The sequence below is a fragment of the Trachypithecus francoisi genome, unplaced genomic scaffold, assembly GCF_009764315.1.
Source record: "Trachypithecus francoisi isolate TF-2019V2 unplaced genomic scaffold, Tfra_2.0 Lachesis_group0, whole genome shotgun sequence".
In the NCBI taxonomy this organism is placed as follows: Eukaryota; Metazoa; Chordata; class Mammalia; order Primates; family Cercopithecidae; genus Trachypithecus; species Trachypithecus francoisi.
The window spans coordinates 80,748,127-80,763,984 of record NW_022681453.1 but is presented as its reverse complement, the minus strand read 5'-3'; the positions used below and the strand labels follow the sequence as shown (position 1 = coordinate 80,763,984).

The following is a 15,858-nucleotide window of genomic DNA, read 5'->3' as shown; positions in this document are numbered from 1 at the left end:
GCCAGGAGTTCGAGACTAGCCTGACCAACTTGGCGAAACCCCGTCTCTACTAAAAATGTAAAAATTAGCCAGGCATGGTAGTACACACCTGTAGTCCCAGCTACACAGGAGGCGGAGGCACAAGAATTGCTTGAACCCAGGAGGCAGAGGTTGTGGTGAGCCAAGATCGTACAGTTGCACTCCAGTCACTACACTCTAGCCTCAGGGACAGAGCAAGATTCTGTCTCAAATTGTCACTTTTTTTAAAAAACGGGGGATACAGGGAGTAGAATCCTATGACACCTTAACATCAGACTCACTCATTCTCTTTAAGTACATATGAATAACTGCTTTGATTAGATCATGAAGCTTTTCTTTTTTTTTTTTGAGACGGAGTCTCGCTCTGTCACCCAGGCTGGAGTGCAGTGGCCGGATCTCAGCTCACTGCAAGCTCCGCCTCCTGGGTTTACGCCATTCTTCTCGCCTCAGCCTCCCGAGTAGCTAGGACTACAGGCGCCCGCCATCTCGCCCGGCTAATTTTTTGTATTTTTTTTTTAGTAGAGACGGGGTTTCACCGTGTTAGCCAGGATGGTCTCGATCTCCTGACCTCGTGATCCACGCATCTCGGCCTCCCAAAGTGCTGGGATTACAGGCTTGAGCCACCGCGCCCGGCCAGATCATGAAGCTTTTCTTATAACTTTGTCTCATGACTTTAAGAAAAAAACCAAACCTGCTGAAATCCAAGTTGACTCCATGGGAAGCAACTCTAATAGGTAACAGAATTGCTCCAAAATAGAACACAGCTAATTAGATTCCTTGCTAGATGGAAGCAGTGTCCCTAGACACATCCAGAAATCCAGCTGATAGGAAACAATGAGGCAAAAACATACAGCCGTGAATGAACATGAAGTGTTTGCATCGCAGAAACTCTAATAGCAACATCATTGTTTTGTATCACACTTTCCCAAAATAGGCCATAGTGTGTCAGGATTGGGGTCTCAATTACAGAAGGTTAGTAAAAATGCAAGATACTAAGGAACCTCAGAAATCAGAACCAGCAACATCTGGCTACATATTATAAAGGTGGTTAGTGCTCTAAAGACTTAGGGCTTGTCATATACACTCCTTGGAGGCCGACAGCCTCCAAACCAAGCTCCAGAGGGGCCTGTAACTCCAAAGAGATGGATGGGAATCTTCAAGCTCATGCAGTAAGGAAAGCAATCCATGTAGTTATTTTTGGTGAAACCCTTGTTTGGGGAATTGAAAACATTAAAAAAAAAAAAAAAAAAAAACCACCAACATCCACCTATCACATCATCCCCCTACAACTATTCACTGATCAAACGATATCCACTGCCCAGAATTACATAACTATAAAAAATGAATGCTATTAGAAAGAGGGAAGAAGATGTTGGCATTGGCAAGGAGTACTAGAGGGTGTTCTCAACAATTAGAAATGGATTTAGGAACTGTCTTTATGGTCAATTTAGATAACTCAGACCAAATAACTTCCTTTATGCTGAAATATCTACCTTAATCCCCTAATTGATTATTCAATTCCCTTTTTATTATAGTTTGCCCTTGTAGACAATGGCATGGGAGCTCATCCATGTTCAGCATAAAATTCAAGGAGGAATTTAAATAGTAATATCAAACATTCTAATGTTGCCCAATTGAGACTGCTCTGTGAAATCCTTCTGTATGTCCATTTCAATGGCAATATTGAGGAGGTTCCAAAGACCTCATTTTTAACATATTTTCATTGTTCTATACAACATTCTACCCTTATATAAAAGGCACCAATAAATATTTCTTTAAAAGATATTCACTATAGCTAATATCAAATCTATTTCCTAGAGTGAATTACAAAGAAATCTAGTTCTTACCCGGCATTTTATTCACATTGGGATTTATGCATCTCACAAAATGAGGGGCTGTTGATTTCAGATTAGTCATCAATTTATTCAGGTTTTCCTAAAATGGAGACCATAATAAACATAAAATCACTTTGCAAATCACTAAAAACACCAATCCACCTCACAAATGTCTCCAAATCTATCAACTTAATCTCACAGCCAAGATGTATTCTAACAGCAAAATAATGAATTCAACATTCTTTCCTGCTTACCCAATGCACGTTATTTCTTTCCTAGGGCAAGTCAATATTTATTTGACAGACATAGTTCAATTGTGAATCATCTCTACCTATTTTGAATTTGATAGCAGTATCAAAGTTATGGCTGGGCAATAAAATGGCTTGAAAAAAGAAATTGTTTCTCAAGTTATCTCTCTGTGGAAAACCTTTATCTTAGGTTAGATTCTCTAGAAGCCAAACCTGAGATGGGAATTCTGGTTTGAGAGATTTTTAGGGAGTGAAGAAAGCTGGGAACAGCAGGGGAAGAGAAAAGCAATGACTCAGACTCAGTTTTAGTCTGATCCTTGCAAGCAAGAGCTGTAAACACAAATGCACCAATTGCACCATAGGTGGTCCCCCTTGAGGCAAGGGAGAGGCTAAAGTCTGGAGAGGAGGGCAGAGAGGCAGCTTAGTTTCCCCTTTCGCTAAGTGAAATTCTGATAACTCAGAGTTGTTAGGAGCCAATATGCACATCAGCTGGAAGATGGGTGCAGGGATGATAGGTTGTAGGTGGAAACTAACAAAAAAATAAAGCCCTTAATTATAATAGCATAAACTTCAACTTTTCCAACTTGCTAATTCCTGATACTTTATCCTTATTTGAGGATGTGAAATGTCAAATACATAATAACACATGCAGATTGTGAGACAATTGATATATGAATAGATGCTATTAAAAATTACTTTATGCAGAGACGCAGCCGTTTGGAACGAAGTTCCTTTCTTTCGTTTCTTCTCCCCAAATGGTATAGCTAGCAAAAAAAAAAAGAAAGAAAAAAGATGAAAACATGTAAAAAGCTCATTTTTGTCACATTACCCTACCTCGCTGATGGAAGCATAAATTCATCAGAGTTCTAGAACAATATGGTAGTATCTACCAAAAGCTTCAAAATATGTATGTCTTTTATCACAAAATGTATATTTTTAGTGCTTTTCCTTAAGGATATAATCAGGCAACTGTGCAACAATACTCACTGAAGCATTATTTAGTCACTGCAAAAAAAATTAAGCAAAAATAAAATTAATCCACAAATGCACACCATAGGAGATTAATTTATGAGCGAATACGCATACAGTGAAACACTGTAAGCTTTTAAAATGATGACGTGGATCCATATAACTTATATGGAAAGATTTCTAGGATATTTTTAGAGAAAAAGTTAGTTTACAAAGCCTAAATTTTATATATGATGACCTTGAGTATGTATACATGTTTTTAAGTGCAGCTGTGTTATGGGTGACTATAAACATGAAAAATGTTGGGAAGTGTAAATACCAAAATGTAAATAGTTTGTTAATCTATATGAGGTTACAGGTAATTTTTATGTTCTTTTTTCAGTTTTTCTATATTGTCTGTGTTTTTAGCTACATTCATGTATTTATATTCATGATTTATAAAAAATAATAAGTCTATTTCCATTTTCTTGAAGAAAAAGAACCTGTGCTAGGCCAACCAGCTTTACAAACATTTGAATAATGCTAAGTCACTAAGATGTGCAACCCAGCAACAACAAAATTCACAGGCAAGTTGGACAGAATAGGGTAGTTGTCAATATGGAAAACTAATAAAATATTCTCCGTGCCTGAGTAGCAACTGTGCGGGCGCTGGCAGATGTCATGAAGCTTAATCACTAATGTTCTTTGAAACACCCCAGGTCTCTCAGTGAAACTCTTGACTTCTTTGTACTTCAGTTTTTCCATCCATGAAAAGGGAATACTTCATTAATTTTTAAAAAAGAATTATAACCCTGGTTTAAATTATTTGGATTCCCCGAGAGAAAGTATGGTTATTACTAGCAATTTAAAGTTTGGATCCATCAGAAACTTGGAGGCAAGTATTTTCAGAGGGTGTTTTAGAATTAAAAAAAAAAAAAAAAAAAAAAAGACCATTCTGAACAATTCTTGTCTTTTAGTTCCTAAGAACACAGTACACACCCTGAAGAGTCAGAAGACGATTTCTCCTCTAATTCTCTGCCCAAACCATTCTCTGATCTCTTATTATCAGAGAATTACTCAACTGGGAGTCATAAGCTTATGTGGCTACTATCAAACAGACTTCTCAGAGGTACTTTAGCAGCTATTAGAATCAGGCAAATGTACTGCCTGAACATTAGCTGGGTCCGGACACAATAGCTTCCATCTCTTCTTGAGGCAGGCCCAGAGGATTTCAGGCATGTTCCAGAATTATGTCATCATGTGCTGATGAAGCCAGAAAGTGCTAAATTTTCTCTCCATTCCCTATGTCAGTCGGGAGAACCAATCAGCCTGATAGGGGCTGGGAGTTAACATGCAGCTGGGTGTAAGATAACAGCAGGGTATGTTTGAAAGTGAGAGTACGCACCCCCCAGTTGGTGTACTGTTGCCATAGGGAAATCAGAACCCAGGCTGGCTAGATTATCTATTTCCCCAGAATTTCCATTTTTCAAAAGAAAATGGAAACTCAAATGTGTATGCGAAATCTGATTTTTTAAATTTGTGTGGACCAAACCAAACATGTTTGAAGGCCAGTTTCTGCTCAGAGGCTATTGATCTGTGACTTTTGCTGTAAATCGTGGAGAGCTTCCCTCTGTGTGTAGTTAGCATTTACTTCAGTGAGGCTGGTGTTAGCAACTTTGGCTCAGTATCTTCAAATCCATCATATGATGGTGCAGAAGTTTTCACTGCATCCTAAATGCAGTGATATGCATTAACTTATCTTAAGTAGCATCCCTGATTTTACAAATCTACTATATGGCAAAGCCTAGGTAGAAATATAGGAACACTGTACATATCTTAAAGTGTCATGGTAAGAAATGAGTAAGATAATGTATCTAACAGTACTTTGTAAATTACAAACTACTAAACAAGATTAGTTGTCAGAATAGAATGCCTGCTAACAGGTATTTGCTGCATGCTAGAGGCTACAGTTGAGCAAATCAGACATAATACCTGCCTTCACAAAGCTTATAATAACCCTAAGTGCACAGAGTGCTGTGAAAGAGAATATTTCAAGATATTTGTGGCAATAACTATATACATATAATAACTATGTATATATATATAGTTATTTAGATATTTGGGGCAATAAGTTATTGCCCCAAAATCATTCATCAAAACATGTTTTTTGTTTTCCCTTTGTAGCTAGGTAAAGTAGAAGACAAAAGCAGACCAGGAACAGACTTCTTGAATCTATCTTAGAGCACTAGTAACATCTCCCTGAAGAATCCCCAGCCTGAAGACAGAAAGACTAATAAGAGAGGACGACTCAGACCACAGGGAGCAGAAACATATCACAGGAAAGAAGCAAGAATTTTTGTAAAAGCTGAGGCAGCCATGGGTTCCATTCTGAGGCTGAAAAATCAAGGAAGATTGCATGACTCACCACTGTCAGTACTCATGTAATTTTCAAAAAGGCTCGCCAGGAGTCTGTTGGAAGACTTCTGAAATACAGCTACCACTGTTTCATTAAGGAGGTCTTTGTTCTTTTCCAGCCAACCACTGATATTATAAGGTACCTTTGGAAAGGCATGCATTTCAGGTAACAAAAAGAAAAAACATTGCATAAGTTAACATAGAAGGCTGTGCATTACTTTTTTACCTTTTTTTTTTCTTTTTCTTTTTTTTTTTTTTGAGACAGGGTCTCATTCTGTTACCCAGGCTGGAATGCAGTGACATAGTCACAGTTTGCTGTAGCCTCAATCTCCTGGTCTTAATCAATCCTTCCCCTCAGCCTCCAGAGTAACTGGGACTATAGGCACATGCTGCCATGCTTGGCTATTTTTTTATTTTTATTTATTTATTTATTTATTTATTTTATTGTGCATGTGTGGAGATAGAGTTTCCACATGTTGCTCAGTTTGGTCTCAGACTCCTACGGCTCAAGCAATCTACCCATCTCAGCTTCCCAAAGTGCTGGAATTACAGGGAGCCACCATGCCCAGCCTATGCATTACTTTTAATAAATCACAAATTATGTGGGTCCTTTACCTTTAAATCAGTTTAAGGTAATAGTACTGAATAACACTCCAAAAGTCCATTGGGCATCCCAAAAAGATTCTCAAGATTCTTATCATTAACATTGTCAAAAGAAAGGAACAGACAGGATGGGAAGAAGGGAGAGAGACAGGGGAAGAAGTAGAAGAGAGGAGAGAAAAGAACCGGGAGAGAGAACAACAAAGAGGAAGGAAGGATTCAATGGTATTTCACACCATCAGTCCTTTAAAGGCAAGAATGATAAAATAATCCAACTGTCTCTGACACACAGTGAACACTCAAAAAAACCCTAGCAATTGCAATGGTATTTTACTGTATATATCATTATAATTAATATGCCAGGATATCAAAGAAGAGAACTATAAACATATCTGTGTACGCTGGCAGGCCATTTTCAGGTCGAAGTATTATTTTATCCTTTATCAGTTCTCTTTTTGTTCCACCCAGAATCACCATCCAGAAGTAGAAATGCAGAAAAAGGGGCATATATACCGGTGAGGAAATGAGGAGAGGCAGCAAGAGTCATTAGAAACCTTTTTTGGCCATAGTTTGGAGACCATTACTTCACATTGACTATTTCTTTATGGGAGAATAAAAAAATCTTCAATAAAAAGATCAATTGAAATCACTCATCCACACAACGTTAAGTTAAAAGGAAGGACAAATGGGGAGAAACCATGACTTTGATGGTCTCCATGCCTTTCTAAAGCTGACTTGCTTTGAGTTAAGGTTGACAGAGTCCATTTGGAGATTTTTGACCTCTGTGCACATGGAATGCTATTGTAGTATGGCCATTTCATTTCCCGAGGGCTAAATGGCTACACTACCTTGTTTATGGAACTGAGATGTATTTTGTTCTTCTCTTCATTTAATCTAAACATTACTTAAATATCATCTAAGGACTTTGGCTGAGCGTATTTGAAGCAAAGTCAGGAAAATTCAAGACCGGGGGTCCAGAGGTAACTCACCACTCCTGCATAATGGACAAGTTCGAAATGAGCTTCAAATTTCTTCTTATCAGGCTTGGGCTTCTGGAGATGAACTGACTTTCCAAAATGGTTGTCAAAGAGTTTGGTCTTGAAAGTCAGGTCTGTAGCCTTAGGAAACATACACTCTTCTTCAAGGATGGAAAAGATGCCCATTGGCTGTTGAAGAGACATAAGAGCAGCAGATTTTTTTTTAAAAACACCTGCACTTTCAGTAGGGGGTCAGTATAAATTATTTCCCAGGAACCTAATCAATTGACAAAGGGAAGAATATTCACTGCATAAAACTAGCAATCATCTGTTGGGAACAGGTCCTCCAAAATCTGGCCATAAACTGGCCCCAAAACTGGCCATAAACAAAATCTCTGCAGCATTGTGACATGTTCATGATGGCCATAACACCCATGCTGGGAGGTTGTGGGTTTACAAGAATGAAGGCAAGGAACACCTGGCCCACCCAGGGTGGAAAATCGCTTAAAGGCGTTCTTAAACCACTAACAATAGCACAGCAATCTGTGCCTTAAGGATGTGCTCCTACTGCAGATAACTAGCTAGACCCAACCCTTTGTTTTGGCCCATACCTTCGTTTCCCATAAAGGATACTTTTAGATAATCTAATATCTACAAAAACAATGCTAATGACTGGCTTGCTGTTAACAAATATGTGGGTAAATCTCTGTTTGGGGCTCTCAGCTCTGAAGGCTGTGACACCCCTGATTTCCCACTTCAAACCTCTTTATTTCTGTATGTGTGTCTTTAATTCCTCTAGCGCCGCTGGGTTAGGGTCTCCCTGACCAAGCTGGTCTCAGCAATCATCCATTCAATAAATATTAATTAAATATCTGCTACTTAATACCCTTACCAGTAACTGCTGGTGATTGATGCAGCTGTGAGCCACATACACAAAGTGCCTGTCCTCAGGGTGCATATGTCCTAGTGGAGTGGCAGACAATATGCAAGTAAACAAAGAAATAACTCCAAAAAACAAATGACTTAGTTTCATATAAATGCTCTGAAGAAAACATTCAAAGTAAAGAAATAGCAGGGGGTAAGGAGGTTTCAGATAGAGTCATTGGGTAAGACACTTCTCCTGGATGAAAACAACAAGCTGAGAAGATCTGTGCACAAGTATTCCAGGCAGAAAAATGAAGAATGCAAAGGCCCCAAGGCCAGAGCCCACTTGGCAAGTCTGAGGTCCTGCCAGAGGCCAATGTGGGCAGAGAAAAGCTAGCTTGACGGAGTACATGTTAAGAGAGAATGTCAAAGAGGTAAGTAGTAGCTGGATCTCAAAGGCCTTATAGGCTGTAGTAAGACATGTGGCTTTCATTTTAAATGTAATAGGAAGCCTTTGGAGACTTTTTAAATGAAGTGCTGTGATTTGATTTATGCTTAAAGAGGATCATTGATTTAGAAAGTAGGGCTCGTGGGCTCAGTCCTGCCTGCACTCTGTACTGGAAAGCCGGTGAGCTAAGAATGGCTTTTACATTTTTAAAGTGTTTTAGAAAAACAAACAGGTTGGGTGAGGTGGCTCGCACCTGTAATCCCAGCACTTTGGGAGGCTGAGGCGGGCAGATCACCTGAGGTCAGGAGTTCGAGACCAGCCTGGCCAATATGGTAAACTCCTGTTTCTACTAAAAATACAAAAATTAGCCCAGAATGGTGGTGTGTGCCTGTAATCCCAGCTACCTGGGAGGCTGAGACAGGAAAATCACTTGAACCTGGGAGGCAGAGGTTGCAGAGCCAGATTGGGCCACTGCACTCCAGCCTGGGCAACAGAGAAAGACTCTGTCTCAAAAAACCAACCAAACAAACAAACAAAAATGTTACCACAAATCTCATGAACTCCATTAGCACATTTTTTCTCTAAAGGACCATAAAGTCTCTCTCAGACCTTTGCTATGCACTTAGTCATTGAAGCACTGAAAGCAGCATGCAACAACATGTAAACAAAATGAGTGTGGCCATGCTCCCATCAAACTTGATTTACCTAAACAGGCTTCAGGCTAGACTGGGTCCACAAAGTCAGTTTGCTGATCCCTGATCTAGAGTAGCGGTAGTTTTGCAGCTTATGAGAAGTCATTAAAAATAAGATATGCATTGAATTTAGAGCTGAGTGCCAACTTGCTGATGGAGAAAATGTGGTGTGTAGGAAAATTTTATTGCATCATATAGCACATAATTTTTTAAATGCATTTTTTACGTTTATTAGACTTACAAATCCTTTACTTGACTGCAAATTTCCTGAAGGCAAAAGCTATTTATAAAAAATGCTTACATTTTTCTACAGCATTTTACACAGTCTTCTATACAGTAGTGTGGTAAAAGGCCTAAAATTAAGGCCCAACATTATGTGTGCCTTGACATCTGGGAAAAACCAGGAGGGGCTCAAAAGTTCCCTTTCTGTTGTGCTCCCATGTGTTATGTCCCTTAGCCAAACACTCTCCTTATGGCAGGGACCATACATAGTGCCTGCTTATACCTGAGTAATGGGTTTCATTTCTCTATCAGCCCATGAAATTATTCAAACAAGCCTATCGCACCCTCCTGTAGGATTCTATTGTCACGTCACCTAGAATTACTACAAAGCCTGCCTCCCACAGCCCCTGCTTTTTCACTCTTTTCTCAGCACAACCCTCCTGTGGCCCTGCATGGTTCAAGGTGTACCCCCTGCAGGCTGTGAGCATATGTGGCTACTAAAATGCTGGTCTCATCTGTCTGGTGTTGGATGTCACATGTTCAGCCTTTCCCATAAACCTAGGGCAGGATTCCCTCCTTCAGCAAAGGGGTGAAGAGAAAGCAACCAAAACAAATAGTTGCAAAGTAGACTTACTTGTTGGTTTAAAAAAAAAAGTAAAAGCCTTTGTTTTAAGGCTTATTTCCAATAATACCAGAAGTTCCTGGAGTGCCAGGATGATGCCTTCTGGGGTTTGCACATCATAACCCTTATCATAGTAGGTTCCGAGGTAACTAAAGTGTAGGCCTCAGCACATTTCTGCTAAGTAATTAATTGACAGGTGAACCCTGAGACATACAGGTCTGAGTTCTGGGAACTTGACTGCTTTGCTGTGATGAACTATCAAACAAAATGTAAGAGTTGCCGATCAAAAAAAGCATGGAGGTATGTGTTTAAAGAAAATACTCATGTGCATACAAGAAACAACTAGATATTAATATGATTCATTTTATATTAAAAACACCAAGAATGAACACATCTGAAAAGTTTCCCTTGGGAGGTGATAACACATAATGCCAAGATGCTACCAGTATTTAAAATATTTTAGAACTTTCTTTGGGATACCTGATACTATTAACTACTGACATCAAAAATTCCTGTTGTCTGATGGTATATCATTATATATTATTCAGGTCAAGTCAGGCCAATAAAGTAAATAATGTGATCAAACTAGGCAGTGTAGTTTGGACTCAAAAACCAGTGAATGAGAAGTATTGAAGTATATTTTCTCTTGAGGCTGGTAAAATTCTAAAATCTATCTTAATCCCAATACCGTGAGAAATTTTCCAAAGAGCTAAATTACTGGAAGAAGTATGTTGCCTTCTAAGGTGTTTACACCAAACAAATAGTAAATTTTTAAATGTATAATTTGGAGAGTATTTATTAAGAAATAATAGGGAAAATCTCTTTACCAATGCCTTATGTACAACCATAAGTATGTCATCATATATTAATACTTTAGTATATAAATTATTGATGCACAAGTTCTAAACAAACTAGAATATTTCAAGTAATAAAATATGAGCAAATCCTATAATAGATGTGTTCACAGCATAAATGTGAAAGGAGGTCACTATAAACTTGAAGACCAAATTAACAATTAAAGTTTGTGTTAAAATACATTTTTTATTTTAGTTTGATATAAACTTTTTTTTTTTTTTGAAACAGAATTTCACTCTGTTGTCCAGTCTGGAGTGCAGCGGTGTGATCTCGGCTCACTACAACCTCCATCTCCCAGGTTCTAGCTATTCTCCTGCCTTAGCCTCCCAGTAGCTGGGACTACAGGCACTTTTTTGTAAACTTACAAATATGAAACTTTCATGTAATGAAAATCCTTTTTTCTTATACGTATACAGAGATGCATGCTATACGACATTTTATACACATTGATGTGTTTTAGTTCTTTCGAATTTTAAAAACATCCCATAATGCATTTTATTTCAAGGACTGAGTTTGATCATTAATATCTGCTACAAATCTTCTTCAGATAGCCCCAACCAACATAATGGGTCTTTTCAAAATTTAGAATCTTTTCAAGGAAGTCTTTGGTATTTTCATTTGCCTGACCTGGATCCTGTTAAAATTGTTTGTAGAAAACCAAAGACTTATCTTTTCCTTTTATCATCTGGTCAGTAATTTTTTCTCATTTTATTATATCAGTAGAAAATACAACAGGAAATTACATCCGTGATGCTAGTGTGTTATTTGGAATAACCAAGACTGGCACAAATGAGGCAACAGACTTCAGATCAACTAAAAATCAGTAACATTCACAGAACTTGTCAGGATCTGAACGTCTATGTCCACGTTCCTGCCTGAAAACAGTATCTTGTGATAATCAAAGAGTATATATTATAGGTGACAATTGCCAGGAGCTAAATCTGTCCCTCTGAGGACCTCCAGTTCTTTTGTTTCATTTCTAACCAGACAACTACAGCTTTTATAAGGCCAGAATACATTTACCAGATCATAGTTGGTTCATCCTTATTACTATTTTTAATCAGCTCATGGTTGATTCATTATTACTATTTTTTAATCAGCTTGTCTTTCCCACAGGAAGTTAACTTGTTATAAAATAAATAAAATCAATAGGATATCTACTCCTGTTGGAAATAATAGTTATTTTCGAAAAGATCTAAACCCTAATAAATGAAATTGATAGGACACAGATTGATAAAACCTGAGGCTTGCAAAGGACAGGGAAAGGTCAGTTGCCCTAGCTCCTTCCTAGAAGGATTGTTGAGAATCAACTGTGACAGCATAGCTAGAGTTTTCAGGAAATTAAAGGCTTCAGACTGCCCAGATCCATCTTCAAGATTCACCGCAATCCATGATTATGGCGAAGCCCAAGAGGCATATAACTGCTAACATGCCGCCATGCTTGCTCCCTTGGAGAAAGCCACAGAAAGGACATACATAATTCCCCAGCAAACCCCGCTCATCTTTCCCAGAACATGCAGAAAGATTTCAGAGTATTGGGACATCACCAAATTCAGAAACCATACACTGCAGCTAATTTACTAATAAACCATGACGTACTGTCATAAATTACTTTAACTGGTACTTGTCCAATTAAATGAACAAACTACATCCTGCAAGGTAGTGGCCTTGAGGATTGATGGCAGTTGTTTGTTTGCATGCTAATTTGCCAAATTTCGTTAAGTTGCTCTGGGTCTACTCATTCACCTTATGTTAATCAGTCAGGCCCTACAGTGCTCATATTTTCAGCTCTGTGTTTTTCCAGTCAAGAGCACGACAATTTTTAATCTCGACAAGTTTCCTCTCACATTAACAGTGGAGGCCATGCATTAGCAGCAAATGTGCAGTGAAAGCCTGTGTTAGAGATGATGGAGGGGGCAACTGACAAGAGAGTTTCGTTCGGAAGCCACGGGTGATGCACACAAACACCATTAAGACAAAATGTGCAGGACTTTCCGCCCCCATTTCCCATCCTCTGATAGAGCCTAAGTCCTGACATGGATCAACGTAGCAGGCAGGGACAATTCTCTCGAAATGAAAATGGACAAGGAGAAAAACATATATTACCTTCTCAATGAGATCTATGCAAGGTTGCAAATCCAGACCAAAGCCAATAGACACCCATTCAATGCTTTCTTTCTTATATTCCTCTTGCTCCAGAACAAACATGTGCCGATTGAAGAACTGTTGTAATTTTTCATTGGTAAAATTAATGCAAAGTTGCTCAAGGCTATTATACTTCAAGGATATGAATAGGTAAGAAGAAGAGATAAAAACAAAATTGAGGTCCACTTTCAAGAATGTCCGGTAAAGAAAAAACCATAACCATTATTATATGATCGGAAATAGACCCAACAAGACACAAATGCTCAATTAACTCAATTAATTGTAATTTTGAATTGTAATATCATTAAGTGCAATAACATAGCACTTAATGGTATTAAAATTTAAAATCATAATTAATTCCCTTACCTCTATTTACCTTTATGTAAGACAGAATTAAGAAATCAACAAATACTTAATACCATTAAGTACAACAATAATTACTATTAATTACAGCTCTTCTCCAATCAAGGTAGTCCTTAAGGTTTGCACAGAATGATCCTCATCCTTTGCCCTTATTTTCCCACCTTCAAGTAACATTTTCTAATCTTCTTATAAATATGCATTGACTTCCTTCTTACCAGATACACTTACCTCAAGGATTTCAAAACCAGTGATGTCAAGAATGCCAGTGAAGAACTGCCTTGACAGCTTGGCATCCAGGGCCCTGTTGATCCGTGTCACCAGCCACTTAAACATCCTTTCATACATTGACTTGGACAGGGCACCAACAGCACAGGTTACCTAGAGATCACATTGAAAACACTCCTTCATCTGACTGAAGTGCTCGTTTTAATCCTGGGCATTCTCTATCAGCAACCACCTTCTGGTCAAATCAGGATGTGTTTATTGACCTTCTGTGGTTCCAACATTCTGATGAATACAATGAGGAGAGAGAGAGAGAGAGAGAGAGAGAGAGAGGAGAGAGAGAGAGAGAAAGGAAGGAAGGAAGGAAGGAAGGAAGGAAGGAAGAAATGGAGGGAGAGAGGGAGGGAGGGAGGGAGGAAGGAAGGAAGGAAGGAAGGAAGGAAGGAAGGAAGGAAGGAAAGAAGGAAGAAAGGAAGGAAAAGAGAGAGAAAGAAAGGGAGAAAAGAGAGGAAGGAAGGGAGGGAGGGAGGAAGGAAGGGAATGAAGGAAGGAAAGGAGGGAGGGAGAAGGAAAAGGAGGGAGAGAGGAAGGGAGGAAAAAGGAGGAAAGGAGATGGGTAAGAGAAAGGAGTAAGCTAGCCTGGTGCCTCCTGTGGAAACACAGATGAGAGGAATCACGTTCCTATTATTAAAGGATTAACTATCCCGGGGTATGGTGTGGTGGTGTGTCCCAAAGCCTTGCTATTCAAAGTGTGACCCTAAGACAAGCAGCAGCAGCACCACCTAAGAGTATGCTAAAAATGCAAACTCTCAGGCCCAGTCCCAGACCTACTGAATCAGAACCTGTAAGCTAACACAATCCCCAGCTGATTACTATTGACAAAGACTCTCTCCTTGACCAAACTTTAATGAGGACCCCCTGACCCCTCGCCTCCACCTTACCTGTCCTGTCTTCAGCCTGTCTAGCCCAGCTACAGGAAGAAGTCTGCTAAGTCACTCACCCTTGATCTCTGATTAAGTTCCCTTATCCCTCACCTTTGATGTACATGTTATTGGCCTGCCTTTAGCAAGAATCCTGTTAGGTCAGTTTAAAAAAATCCTCCTACCCACTGTTAGTAATTTTCCACCCACTGATCCCCTCTCTCTGGTCTTGGGCTATAAATCCCCACTTAACCTTGTTGTACTTGCAGTTGAGCCCAGTATCTCTCCCCTGTTGCAATATATCTATTGCAGCAGTCCTGAATGAAGTCTTCCTTACCATTTTAATAAGATTCAGAATATTTGTAATACCATGCGTAATAGTTTGAACATAGTGATAGAGTACATTAGAAATTTATAATCCCTAATCTTTGTTCTGCCACTGCTGTAGATGCCAATGAATTGTGTAACCTTTGGCAAGTGATCTAACCTTTCTGGAAAGCAGCATCTTCATCTGAAAAACACTCTTAAAGGATCTTCCTAGGCTTAGCTTCCAACTCTTTATTTTATTAGTTCCCAGTGTTGCTCTCAACAACCTGGACAGAGAATAGCCATTTGGTGCATCATTCTGACTCAGATTCTCCTGCTGTAAAACTGAGGCTGCCTTTTCCTTCCCTGGAGGGGTGTGGCAAAGGTTCTAAAGTAACCCACTGGGGACAGCGCCAACCTTTGTGCCTGGATGATGCTCTACACATGCAGATCCTGCTTCCATAACTCAATAGCGCTGCTGTAGTAGCAGGTTTCTGACATACTCCAAGGAGGAGAGAATTTTAGTTGACCATTCTCCAAGCCTGGCAACAGAACGTGCTCCAACCACTTAACATTTAAAATAGGCCTATCACATCCATCCTTCTGCCCAGGAGACAGCACGCAGCAGGAGCCAGTTGGTTTCTGGTGGTGATTTAGTTATGAGTCACCCACTCCCTGATCAGTTATCTTGAGTCATTTCCACAGTAATCCATCAGCTGGATGGCATCACAGTTTTTTATTATCAGCATCAAGAGCACACACGTACAAATAAAGCATCAAGAATGATTTTCATCCTCTGTAACACAGAAGAAATCACTCTGTCTACAGCAGTCACTTTGAAACTTTAAAAAGAACATGACTAACTTGCTTACCCTCTTTTAATTCCGTAAATACTTGAGAAGTGGGAGTGGGAGAGACACTGTTAGGTCAGGTGGGGCAAGTGGTAGAGAAACATAGGAAGAAAGCCTGGAGATGTAGGCAGTAGGAGAAATGGATGGTAAACGTCTGCTGATGAATTCATGAAACAGATCAATATGTTGCTCACTGATTAATCATTTTCATCATTTTCTGTCCAATGAAGAGGAAATGAGGTGGCTAAATCTATACTTCCACTTTTCAAGGGTTAAGTGTACCCATTTCTTGGCTCTTTTTAAAACA

The 15,858-nt window shown here is 39.2% G+C and overlaps 1 protein-coding gene across 1 annotated transcript in view; it reads right to left on the bottom strand.

The window, feature by feature from the left end:
• Positions 1-15,858, bottom strand: part of MYH15 (myosin heavy chain 15) — a 130,481-nt gene that overhangs the window by 75,608 nt on the left and 39,015 nt on the right. The window contains 6 exon segments of the mRNA XM_033201821.1: positions 1,866-1,953; positions 2,798-2,865; positions 5,475-5,607; positions 7,054-7,230; positions 12,851-13,021; positions 13,481-13,630. Of these exon segments, the coding sequence (XP_033057712.1) occupies positions 1,866-1,953; positions 2,798-2,865; positions 5,475-5,607; positions 7,054-7,230; positions 12,851-13,021; positions 13,481-13,630 (787 nt within the window).